Raw genomic sequence first — 13246 nt, 5'->3', positions numbered from 1 at the left:
AACGGCGAGCCTGGCGATGGTGGTGCCGCAGCTGGGGAAGGTGGCGCCGCATCTGACTGCTGCACGGTGGTGTACTCGATGACGAAGTCGGTGTCGACGCCCGTTTCAGCCTGGCCGTCCCACCTCCACTGAGCCTCCTCGTCGAACACGATATTGCGGGAGATGTGCACCTGTCGCGTCACGGGGTTGTAGGCGCAGTACGCCTTTGATCCTGGCTCGTAGCCCACGAAAATCATGGGTTTACTCCTGTCATCGAGTTCTTCACATGGCCCACACACCCAAATGTACGAAGATGATGAACCGCCGGCGAACCGCCGTTCCATAGCTCGTATGGAGTTTTTCCGCCGATTCTCTTCGATGATGACCTGTTCAGCAAATAGACGGCTGTATTTACTGCCTCTCCCCAGAACATACCTGGGAGCCCTTTCGCCTTTAACATGCTCCTCGCCGTGCCCACCACCGATTGGTTCCGGCGCTCGACGACGCCGTTCTGCTGTGGCGAATACAGCGCTGTGAGTTCTCGACGCAGTCCGAGCTCGGCCCAATACTCGTTGAAGTGTCCGGCGGTGTACTCGCCTCCTCGGTGCATGCGTAGTGCACGAAGCCGCTTCCCCGACTTCCTCTCGGCAGCCGCTTGTATCTGCTTGATGGTGGCCGGTTCGGCGTCCTTCGAGGGAAGGAGCTTGATCCACATGAAGCGGCTGTAGTCATCGATGAGGAGAAGGAAGTAGCGGTTCCCACTCGGCGTCACTGGTGAGATCGGGCCGCAGAGATCGCCGTGGAGGAGTTGCAGGGGCTTGCTAGAGCGAGACAGCGCCCGTCGTGGGAACGGCGCCCGTCGATGCTTCCCGGCGAGACACGCCTCGCAAACCTGATCGACCTGCGTCAACAATGGCAATCCACGTACCAGGGTCTCCCTACTCATTTTCTTCAGCACAGTAAAGTTGATGTGCCCGAACCGAGCGTGCCAATGCCACGCGTCTTCGCCGGCGCGCGCTGTCAGGCAAACTGGCCGCGCAAGGATGATGTCGAGCACGTACAAGCGCCCTGGGCTCCGAGGGATTCGGGCGAGTAGGCGCCGCTGCTTGTCGCGGACGCGCATGATGCCATCCTCAACCAATACTTGGAAGCTGGTTTCGTCGAGTTGGCCGATGCTGACAATGTTGGCGGCGAGCCGCGGCAGAAAGTACGTGTTGGCGAGGGTGCGGTGTTCTCCATTCTTGCAGGCGAACAACACCATGCCGCACCCCTCGATAGGGATGATCGAGCCATCCCCAAGCCAAACGTTGCCGGTGATGCCAGTGTCGAGGTCGGAGAAGGCCGCTCGGCAACCCGCCATATGGTTTGACACACCGGAGTCCATGATCCAGCTGCGCTGGTCGCGGTCTGCTTCATGATCTAACCCAGCGAACACCTTCTTCTCGACGAGCTCAACGCAGACGCGCTGAGGCGCCGGCGTCGCGCGTGGCGGTGGTGGCGGCAACATGGAGCCTGCGGTTTCGACGTAGCCCCCAGTCAGGAGCATGAGCGTGGGCTTGTCGTCTTGGGCCACATGGGCCTGGTCTTCGTGCTTAGGCTTGCTCCGGCACTCCTTAGCCCAATGGCTGAGCTTGCCGCAGTTACGACATTTGTCATCCCTGCGTGCCGGCGAGGAGGTGGACCCATCCGAGCCACCGCCGATGCACCCCTTTCCGCCGCGGCGCTTGTTACGTCCGCTGGAACCGGCGCCAGAGCGTTTCGCCTCCTGCTCCTTTTTGTGGTGCTCCAGCCATTCTTCTTCGGTTAGGTAGAGCTTGCCATCGGTGTTTTGGGAGGATGGCGGGGTCTGGTAATCCTCGGCCGCCTAGAGTCTCCCGGTGATTTCCTCCAACGACAAGGTAGATATATCGAGAAGAGTTTCAATTGAAAGAACCAGTTGGCTAAACCTCGGTCGGGCGACGTGCAGATACTTCTCGACAACCTTGTCATCGGGCTCGGGATCACCGTGGGTGGCGAGTTGGTTGACGACACTAGTAAGCCACATGGCGAACTCCTCCACCGACTCGCCGTCCCGGAATGCGATCCTCTCGTACTCCGTACGCACCCGTTGTGCGCTGGCCTTGCGGATGCGGTTGTCACCGACGCGCATTGTCTTGATGCAGTCCCATGCCTCCTTCGCCGATGCCTTCGTCGCCAAGATCGAGATCATCTCGGGTGGAACCGCACTATAGATCGCATCAAGCGCCATCTGATCCTCGTGCAGCTCAACGGCAGCGCGGCCACGTTCGACAGCGTCCCACAGGCAACGTGCCTGCAACTTGATCTTCATGAGCAATGCCCAGTCATTGTAATTCGTCTTCGTGAGAACCGGATAGTTCGCAGACGATCCTGACTCCTTGACCACGCGGTGTATAACCAGCCCGCTGTCCTTCCCGCCGCTGCCCGAAGCGCGGCCGCCGGAACCTCCAGGAGTGCGCTCGCTCGGCGACACCGACCAACAGCGCGGGGAGCTCGTGCGACGCCTTGGCATAAGTGCTTCTTCTAGTGCACGATCACGTGTCCAAGCCCTAAACCTTGCTCTGATACCAATTGTCAGGAAACCCTTGATCAATCAGCTTGTGAACACTGGATGAACTCACGCGAAAGTGGAAGAACACAAGAACATGTAGAACACAATACTGTAGACGAACGGACAACAGAAATAGAGTTTTTGGTGCTGCCTGAATTGCTTGCAGCTTTTCGGGGTTTTTCTCTCCTTTTATTGTGCAGAACTGAAACATGCAAAGCGACGCCAAAAACTCGGATCGCTACCCACGACTCGCGGCTTGATCGCGTCCATCCCCGCGTCCGCTCATCGTGCGCATACGCCCGCAGGCTTAGGCACGCCGCGAGCTATTCTCGCTTGACTCCTACACGCACGGCTTCCACATGTTGGGGCTCATGCGCTGACAATGCACAAAACAAAATCCAAAGCTTAACTAACTAGCTAAAAACAAGCATGCAAGATTTATCCTCTAACAAAATTAAGCCCAGCCATAGTATAAGATGTTAGGGGGGGCATCAAGCAGCCTCCCAATCGAAGGAGTGGTTGGGAGGTGGGCTAAAGGGGTCGGCCGAACCACCATTGTGTCCTCTCGCCATCTGCTGACACGTGTAGGTCCCTAATGAAGTCCCGATGGTGGTTGTGCGGGGTTCACGGCTTGGATAAATGTCAAAACCGCCATAGGATGGCTATATAAGGAGGTGCTCATCTCACACTCAAGACACACAACTCAAGTGGAGTACAACTCACTTTGATATCTAGGCTACTCTCTCGTAGAGTTAGAATATGGGAAGAGGGTGAGGGAAAGCTCCAAAAGGAGTGCCCCAAAGTTCGGAGTTCTTTATAAGGAGTTCCGGAGGAGTGTTGGAGTTGTGAGCACTCTTTCCATGGCAGTCCCAGAGGAATGCCAGAGTGTCGGCGCTCTCTCCGATCTTGTACCTTGGTGGATGCTTCTTTTATAAAGTAAGTATTTGAGATTTCTTTATGTTATTTAATTGGTTTACTTAAGTGATATATATTCTCATTTGCGGGTTTGTCGCTTAGGGGCTGTTCAGATTGATGCCAAAATGAACCTTACCAAAATTTAGCAATGTCAAAATTTTGGCAAATTGACAACATTGCCAAAATTTTGATAGGATTGGCTTAATAATGTTGCTAAAATTATATACGCATTGCCAATATTTGGTAACAAACTAAACGTAGCCATATAATTGTCAATTTTACCAAATAATGGTATGGTTGAAAATGTCATCAATCTGAACAGGCCCTTTGTGTGCAATTGAGTGCTCTAGTACAAAGACTCTGGATAAAGAAGGAAGTTCTTGGCCGAGGCTATAATAGTAATCGATAACGTAGACGTAGTGTCTACGTTAGAGGTTACCTTCGTTTGTTGTGTGCTCCAAGGAAAGTGAGGTAGGCGGCAGGTGGTGACAACCTTGTCCATCCTTTGCATTCCTCCACGTTCGGGTACATCATAGAGCTCAAGGTTAGACTCAGTCTGGATGACCAAAGGAGGGCCGGTGTACGAAACATTTGATAGAGTTTTACCTTTAACTTAAGTTAGCTAGTTGAATCCATAGAAATCCTCTCTATCCTAAGCCTACCATTTAGTTGTTGTCTTTGGTTGAATCCTGTTCTTAGACTAGGTGATACCCCACGCTTTCCTACGGGATTCATGGATGAGTATATGTTAAATATTGTCAAAATGATGAAAGTTGATATGTTGAGAAAATAATGAGAGGAAGATGATTTGACACATACTTGTTGATCTCTATAATATAATATTGTAGATGATATGTCATGCTTGCACGGGATTTAAAATAGGCTAGAATAGTAATTGCTAGTGAGTGAAGATGTGGCATGCTTGCATGGGATTTTAAATGAGCTAGAATAGTAATTGCTAGTGGGTGATGATGTATCATGCTTGCATGTTGAGTTTTAGCATCTAATAATTTTTAGTGGGTACCAACTATATAGAAAGTATAAATATACACACACGTTCCTTATGTTCGATACCCTTGGAATACTCTAAGGGGAAGTGCTACAGCGGTATCCGTACACTTGCAGATTTATTTGTGTGCGTAACAAATACCAACATCGGGGATTTCTTCCACCTTTAGTCGGCCCCTCTCTCTCTCCGGTCGGGAAGCCCTTGCGGCTTGCTGCCTCCACTCGCCCACTTGCCATCTTCCCAAATTGATTGACAGGAATCAATCCCCACCTCATCCTCTCCTATTCCCCCATAATTTCCCACTCAATCCCATTTTATTCATGTTGGATTTTGATAGCACCCATCAATGTTGAGCTCCACCATGGCGCGGTCGATCTCTCTCCTAGGTGACCCTCTCTCCCCTCTTCGGCCTATAAAAGGGAGCCCTTGGCCTCCTCCCTTCTCCCCAACTACCGCCCGCACCTCTCTCCCTCCCCGGCCACCACGCCGCTCTCCTTTTGCGCTGCCACCATCACACAGCTCCAGTTGCCCCTCGCTGGCGGTCGAGACCCCCTCGGACACTGGTAACACCACCGACGACTTCGCCTCCTCCACCTCTCCCCCGTCCACCCCTCCGTCGAGCATGAGGACCACAAGAATAACAATGATGCCGATGACCCGAAGCTCCCCGTCGCTTCTCCCTCACCGCCGGCCAACACCAAGGACATCTCGCCCCATGCATTCGCACGGTTAGAACTGTCGTTTCCTTCTCTCTCTCTCTCTGTTTCTCCCATTTGCGCATTCGTCGCATCGCCGCCGCGGCATCAACTACCGCCGGCGAGCCACTTGGCTCGAGCGCTAGTGAGGAAATGCATGGCTAGTCTCCATACTTCCCACTGGCCACTGTGCACATCATTTCACACAAGCATTGGAAATTAAAAAAAAAAACACTATAGTGCAGAAAATCTCCGAAGCAAATGAGCAATGAGAATCAACACCTGGTGTCAATCGATGTCTTGATTAATTATCACGGGATGTGGTTCTGGAAGGGAGGGTGTTGATGCGAAAAACACACACTGGCCTGCGATATCTGCTTAGCTCTAGTGCAGGACCAAGGGTTGGTGAGATGCGGGCATGCTAGTCAGTTTGACCCTGCAACTGACAAGATATGCAAACAAAAGATCAAATAGCCGATCAGCTGACAAGCCGATGGAGTAGTTCCAGCCGATGCCGATACCAGCCGATAGCGATAGGGTTTTGAGCTATCGGCCATATGTCCAATGTAGATAATGATATAAAGACAATCGGCTGATGATAATCAATATAATTAAACAATATAATCCAGTGGAAACCAGTCGGCTAGCAATGATATGATATAATATGCACTGATCCGAAGGTTAAAGCATACATCGGCTGGAGGTCAGATGTTATAAAATCCACAAGATTAGATTAAACAGTAAAATCTTTATTGCGATCGGCTAAATCCAACTTATATATGCAATCCTTATAAGCCGATGCCATGTCCAGATAAGTCATCGGCTGAAACCCTGATGAAACCCTTATTGGCAATCAAAAAACAGGCTAGAGATTATGATTCTAAGTATGACTTAGTAGATCAAACTTAACTGATGTAGCAGTAAGTACGAAAAGAAACACAATATGTAGACAATGAAGCTGTTGACTGATTTTTTGTAACACCCTGAAAATTCGACCGACAAAATCAAAACTCTAAAAATACGGATTTTCAAAAACCTTTTTAAATTAATTGCATCATGCCGATCTTATTCGCCTATTTTATCTGGATTTGATCTCGAAGATTATTAATCGTGAGTAAAGAATAGTTAATCAGGAATAAACCTTAAAAACAAATTGGTAAAATAAATATAAATTAAAAATAAAGATTAGGTGTGGATAATAATAAATAAAATATTATCACGACCATATTTGGATCAATTAAATTTAAATACGATGGAATAAGAATTAACCCTAATAAAAACTCAAATAAATTATATAAAAATAAAATATGAGTAATATTAATCTAGGGTGAATTCATTAGTTAAGATACCACAAATATTGAGTAAAATGCATATATGTAAAATTAGGAATTGTGGAATCAAATTTATATGGAAAATACACTAAAATCGGGATAAATAGGAAAAGTCACTGTTTATTGCCTCATAGGTGTTCGATTTTGGTCCCTAGCCCTAGACCCTTCTCTGCCACGCGCCCGGCCATGCCCGGAGCCCCGCGCCGCCCCTACCGCGCCGTCGCCGTCACCGTCCCGTCGCGCCGTCGCCTGCCGCCGCGCCGACGTCGCCATCGCCGCCTGTCGCCGTCGCCATCGCTGCCGCGCCGCCCTAGCCGGCCTTGCGCCCCGCGCCGCGAGCCGCCCCGTCGCCCCGCGATGCGCCCCGTGCCGCGCTGCCTCGCGCCCCGAGCCGCCCGCCCGTCCCATCGCCGCTCGCCAGTCGTCTCACCCCGTCGCCGTCACGCCGCGCTATCGTCGCATCGCCGCCCGTCGCGTCCCGCCCCGAGCCGCGCGCCGCCACTGTCGCCGCCGCCGTCGACGTCTCGTCACCGCGCGTCCCATCGCCGCCTCGCGCCCCGCGCCGCCGTCGCGTCGCCCCTTCCCTTCTCTTCCTTTCCCCCTCCTCTCCCCTATAAAACTCCACCCCCTCCCCATTTTCCCCACTCCATCTCCCCCTTCCTCTCCCTCTTCCCCTTCTCCATGCGCCGCCGTTGTCGTGCCGCCGTGCCGCCACCTTCGAAGCCGCCGCGTCGTCGCCCTGGAGCCGCCGCGCCGTGCGTCGCCGCCTTGCGCCGCCGTCGCCGTCGCGCCGCTCTCGCGCCGCCACACCGCCGCCTTCGTGCCACCATGTCGTGCGCTGTGCGCCGTCGTCGCGCCGCCGTCGCCGCCACCGCCGTCGGTAAGCCGCCGCCTCCTCCCCTTGCTCGGTCGCCGTCGCCGCCCCGGGTAGCAGGGAGCCGAGAGAGAGAGAAAGGGAGAAGCCAAGGAAGAGAGAAAGAAGCCGGGAGGGAGGAGAGAAAGAAAAGAAAAGGAAAAGAGAGAGAAGGAAGAAGAAAAGAAAGGAGAGAGAGAAAGAAAAAAAAGGAAAAGAAAAAGAAAGGAAGGAAAAAGAAAAAGAAGGGAAGAAAAAGAAAAGGGAAATAAATAGGAAATTAGAGGGAGATTAGGGAAGTTTAGAAAATTTAAAATAATTAGAACTTAGTTATAGATTAGTTATAGTCGTAGAATTGCGAAATTTAATATAAATTATGGATTATTCTTGGTAATTTCTACAAGAAATCAATTTGCGGTAGTAGTTTAAATGTAATTAAGAACTAAACGATTAGATGAATTCTTATAGACTATTATAGATTATTTTGGGTAATCTCTATAAGTAATTGATTCACGGTAGAAATTCGGACTTAATCACTAGGAATTTTAGACGTATATTATATTTAGTCGTTTAGTCCTAGACTAAAATTAAATCCTATAATATTATAAGATAATTTTTGGATTCCGTCCGATATTTAGCTTGCGATAGAAATTTCCAACCTATTATATGGATATAACGCTCGGGTAGATTAAATTAAAAACTTATGATAACAAAATATTTATACCCACAAAATAGTTTAGGATATATAAATCGAAATTGGGTTTGCCCTAGTACGCGAATAGTAAAGTTAATATAAAAGAATCGACTTTCACGTTCGACTTTCATTTGGATTTATTTGGATTTTTATTTGAATTCTAATCGAATCCAAATCAATTTTCGCACGTAACTATAGAGCCCGAGGGAGTTGCGGATCCAAGTGAAGGCCAAGACCCCCAAGACCTTGAGCAAGGCAAGTCATCACTATTCCTTGAACATGTTGATCCCAATTGCGAAATTATTTTGTTTATAAATAAAATTGCATGCAATGATGAACATCCTACTTGTGATTATGCCATGCCTTGATTATTGTTTATCCCTTATTCCTTCGTAACCATGTTTACGTATGAGTCCCTAGTCAATTATGACAATTGCTTAGAAATGCTATTCTAGGATCATGCATACTCATATTTATCAAATGCTAAATGCTTGGGCAATTACCTTTGGGAAGGTAATTGAGATGCGGCATGTGGAGACATGAGCGCCACATTGCCATGAAATTGATAACATGATTTGTGAAAGGAAAATAAAGCGAAAACAACTGTTTTCGACTGGGGCGGACGGATGATTTGGGTGGTATCTGGAAAAGGCTAGTACCGTCCCCAGTCAATTAAGGACTGAGCCATGAAGTTAAGCATGAAACGACCCCCGTACAACCGTACTTCTCGAATGGGTATAGACCTAGCGGATTAGATAGCCGAGCGGAGGCAGTATCCCTGCATAGATGGTTCACCCCTGAGTGAGGCAGGTGCGCTACGATGGGACAGCCGTTGAGGTAGGGCCGAGAAGCGTGCCCTACATCGGTGTCGCCATTGGTAGGACTGCCATGAGTGTGTGAGAGAGAGAACTTAACTTGAACCATAATTTAATATGTGTGTGAGACTTCTCTTTCCCTGGAGCGCCAGAACTCCTCTCACTGCTAGAAACATGGACGCCTAGAGTGCATGAGGATTTAAGTTCATGGAGCGGGTATTGCCAATGCGAGGTTATCGAAAAGCTTTGCCGTGACGCGTCTCATGTGTTGGGACGAGGCTCATGTGTTGGGCAGTCGCGGAGTGCGGGTAAAGTGTACATCCACTATAGTGTGAGTAAACCAAATCTATTCGAATAGCCGTGCTCGCGGTTATTGAGTACCGGGACATGTATTACACTTGGCTAGTCTCTAAATTCTTAACTTGTGTGGGATGGGTTGTTGCATGACTAATTTTTATGCTGTTGGAGCCACTTCCTGAGGAGGGGGAAGGTGGGCGTCCTCAGAAAACTATAACGACTCAATGGCGGGAAGCTATCCTTAGGATCACAATGGATGGTGGACAGAACCGTCGTTGTTTAAATACAAACACTGGTACTAAAATTTGATCAGTCAATGCTAGGTCTTAGGTTTGTGAAAAGAATTACAAAACTGGCTTAGCGCAAAAGAGCCATAGCCATCCTTTGAAATACCCCTTTCATATGCATTGTTGCTGTGGTGACTTGCTGAGTACGGTTGGTACTCACCCTTGCAAATATAAAATTAATCAGAAGCGGGAGATGAAGCTTCGGAGGATCCCTATGCCTACTACCAGGAGGGAGATGAAGACGATGGCGCTCAGTAGGTCTTAGTACGGTCGTTGCCTGTGGCAATGGCGTGCCGCTGCCTTAACTCCGCTGCCTTACCTACTTCTGTTTTTGGAATGTATTCCGGACCGCTCGGTCCGATGATTTAAGACTGTGCCTGCGGGCTTATGATGTAATAATTCATACTAGACTCTCGTGTATGTGCACTTGATATTTTAGCTATGAGTTCGTGTGTACCAGACTCCTTGATCCAGGGAAATGGTACTGTTTACACGATTGATTCCTGTTATAAAAACGGGGGTCCACATTTTTAGGGTGGTAGATGCCTTAGCTAATCTAGTCTAATAAAACAATTTAGCCGATACTGGCAGAAACCGTAAAGCGAGAGACAACCGATAGAGCTAAATTGAGATACTAAGACTAGATTAACTAAGACATATGATAAATAGGCAGGCAAAAATATCATCCAAACCAGAGCAATCCAAGAGGTCGAATGTACTGATGCAGCCTTGAACGACGCTGACGTAGACGAAACAATTGCCTGGGCCAGCGGAACATAGGACTTACCCCTTCGCCGGAGATCGAACTAAACCGATGCAACCCCGCGTCAGGTGCCAAATTCCGCCGGTTGATAAGTAAAAACCTCTGGAAAGAGGGTGGCGATGCGCCGAGAGTAGTTGTATTGATTGAGATATTGTACAATGACCCCGGGTGTACATATTTATACCTGGAGAGATACTAGTCCTTCTAGGACAAGAAAGAAACTTTCCTAAAGATAAAAGGAAAACATAAAGTCCTTATAGGACACTAAACACACTTTCCTAAAGATAAAAAGAAAATAAGAAACTATTCCTAATGAATAGATAACTTGCCATGCTGCATCCTCCTTAAACTCGGTCACTTCTGGATAAGCTTTCTTTAATAGATCAATTTCCTTAACCGAATATAGAAGGAATCTGACTACTGGCGACGTGATAATTCTCTTAGAGGCTTACCAAATTTCACTATTAACAGAGGGATCTATACTTGTGTCACTGGATCGACTCATCGCTGGCAAGCGAAAGGGGATCGATTCTGAATTTTGACTTAGGGTTTAGGGCTTCCAAACTGTCACCACCACTGGGGCTCCCTTGCGGCGGGATCCCATCCCATATTGCTTGGATTGGATTGCTGCCTCCCTAATCTCCATCCCATCCCATTCCATCTACCAGGTAAGACGGCCTTCTTGAACACAAGGCGAGTGCTAGGGGGAGCGGTGGGGCTAGTGTGGCAGACGACAAGGGCTTAGTGTTGGAGGAGGAAGCCGGAGCGGATGGCATGGAGGCATCCTTGCAGACGGAAGGATGGAGGCGACTGAGGCAGGATTTGTGCGGCAGTGGGAAGCGCCAGCGACAGCGTGAGGACGGAGGCGATGAGGACAAGGTCTTACTATGATTGGTGCGATGTGAGGACATGGATTTGCGTGGTAGTGGGGAGCGTGCGACGGCAGCATGAGGATGTGGTGGGTGGAGATAGGGACGGGTGTAATGCGAATATGCGATGGACGAATGAACGGATGAGATTAGTGCGATGTGGATGGACGTGGATGGGTTCGTGGATGATGATTTGACCTAAAGGATCAAATCGGTAAGTCTCTACTATTATAAAAATTGTAGATGATTTTGCTAGAATTTTGATACGTCATCCATGTTTGAAACGGTTTTAATTTTATGTTTTGGTTTTAATCTATATCTCTACTAAAAACAAGAAATTCCTGTCCTCTGCAAAAACGAAAGAAAAAAATCCGACTCAAAAAAGTAAAAAAAGAAAGAAAGAAAAGTCTGACTTAACGAGCGATAAAAAAAAGCTTCCGTCGTCAGTAAAAAAAAGAAAAAAAAACATCTCTTGTCCGATTCCCATAGAAAAAGGAAAAAAAATCTTCCAGTAAAAAAACAAAAAAGTCCGTTTGGTTTTCTTAGCATCAGTATTTTTTTTCCGTTTTTTCTTTGCACGCAAAAGAGTTTTTTATTCGCACACGCTAAGACTTTTGGTTTTTTTGTCCCCTTTTTTTAATCCGACCTGTTCACTGCGCTCCTGGGTGTTTTTAGTTTTTTTTGTTCAATCTTTTTGTCGCCGGTTTTTTCTCTCGTGCGCTTTTTGTTTTTCTCATAGTTTTTTTGGTCAATCTTTTTTGTCGCCGGTTTTTTCTCTCGTGCGCTTTTTGTTTTTCTCATCTAGTTTTATAATCCCATCTGTTCACCGCACGCCTCCCGAGGTGAACCCTAGCGCCGCGCCGCCGCCATATCGATCGTGTATTTTTGTCCTCCAATTTGATTGCAAAAATCGATTCCCCAATCCTCTCTTATCATTTTCTCCATGATTTTCCCTTCGATTCGGCTTTAATTGCCGGATTTAATCTCTGGTTTACAATTACCGATGATGACAGCGATCTTCCCCGGTCATTTTTATCCCGATCGTGTGTTTTCTCCTCCTATTTGATTGCAAAAATCATTTCCCCAATCCTCTCTCATCATTTTCTCCATGATTTTTCCTTCGATTCGGCTTTAATTGCGGGATTTAATCTCTGTTTTACAGTTGCCGATGATGATAGCGATCTTTCCCGGTCATTTTTATCCCGAGTTTTACGCTCTGATTTTAGGGAAAACGGAAAGAGTAGATCGAGTGGATAAAAAACCCTTGACCAATTTTGGCTGATCTAGAAAGATTCGGCCGGATTTGATGGGGAGATTTGCTCCGATAAACGTACGGGTACGGGCACAGGATTATCTTTGGGAGGTTGAAGATGGTAGTCATATTTGGAAAGTTGAAGATGGTAGGTTTGAAGAGAGCAGACCAAATGGAGGAAGGTAGCCTCTCTCTCTTTCTCCCTCTATATTCGTTTAGATCAGAGAAATACATTACCTCTATCCTCCCTCCTGTTTTTACACAAATGAAAAGCACATCACAATGTCTGACCTCCATGTTCCCTCCTTTATCTACAGAAATCAAAGCACACATCATGCTCGCCAACGGAAAACTACCCAATAAAAGCAGTAATCCAAAATTCTAAACTGTATGATGCTTACATCAGAGACTAACAAAAAGAAATGCACACCCAGCGGAACTTTGCTCAGACACCTCCTTGCTAACCAGTGGTCTACATGCTTCCAGGCTTCAGGCGCTGCTGCAATATAATCCACACCCAGCCGCCTAGCCTACTGAGGGCTCCGCTTGGGTACAAAACACAGTCCCGACTCACAGCAAAACAAATCCACAATAAATCCCGCCGGTGAGGAGGCGGGGAGCTGCCAGATCTGGGGGCCTCTGAGCTCGGGACAGCCGATCTAGCGACTCCCCACCTCCTCACCTGGGGGCCTCTGAGCTGTCCCGCCGTCGATCCCAGCCTCGCCGTGGCCTCAGGCACCCTCCACATGGCAGCACCTTACGCCGTCGTCCCCTCCCTCCCTCTCTCTTCTCAGCGCGTAGAGGAGAAGATTGGGAGTGGCCAGTGGCTTAGTGCCTTCAGACTTCAGTGGACATAACCACATAACCACACGACCTTGCATTCGGGTTGAGAAAACAAAACCGGTTTAACCCGATTGT

At 48.3% G+C, this 13246-nt stretch overlaps 1 protein-coding gene and 1 long non-coding RNA gene across 2 annotated transcripts; one reads left to right on the top strand and one right to left on the bottom strand.

Annotated features, from left to right (window-relative positions):
- Nucleotides 1-1843: 1843 nt before the first annotated feature.
- On the bottom strand, nucleotides 1844-2509 carry LOC136356163 (uncharacterized). The gene has a single exon (XM_066309744.1). The coding sequence runs from the start codon at nucleotides 2507-2509 to the stop codon at nucleotides 1844-1846; it is 666 nt and encodes a 221-aa protein (XP_066165841.1).
- A 744-nt stretch (nucleotides 2510-3253) lies between these two features.
- Nucleotides 3254-9852, top strand: LOC136355961 (uncharacterized). Its single transcript, XR_010740564.1, has 3 exons — nucleotides 3254-3484; nucleotides 8244-8300; nucleotides 9629-9852. It is a non-coding gene; the product is annotated as an uncharacterized lncRNA (long non-coding RNA).
- The last annotated feature ends 3394 nt before the right edge of the window (nucleotides 9853-13246 follow it).

Source organism: Oryza sativa, chromosome 4, assembly GCF_034140825.1.
Source record: "Oryza sativa Japonica Group chromosome 4, ASM3414082v1".
Lineage (NCBI taxonomy): Eukaryota > Viridiplantae > Streptophyta > Magnoliopsida > Poales > Poaceae > Oryza > Oryza sativa.
Note: the sequence above shows the minus strand (reverse complement) of the source record. Positions and strands in the feature narration are given on the sequence as shown.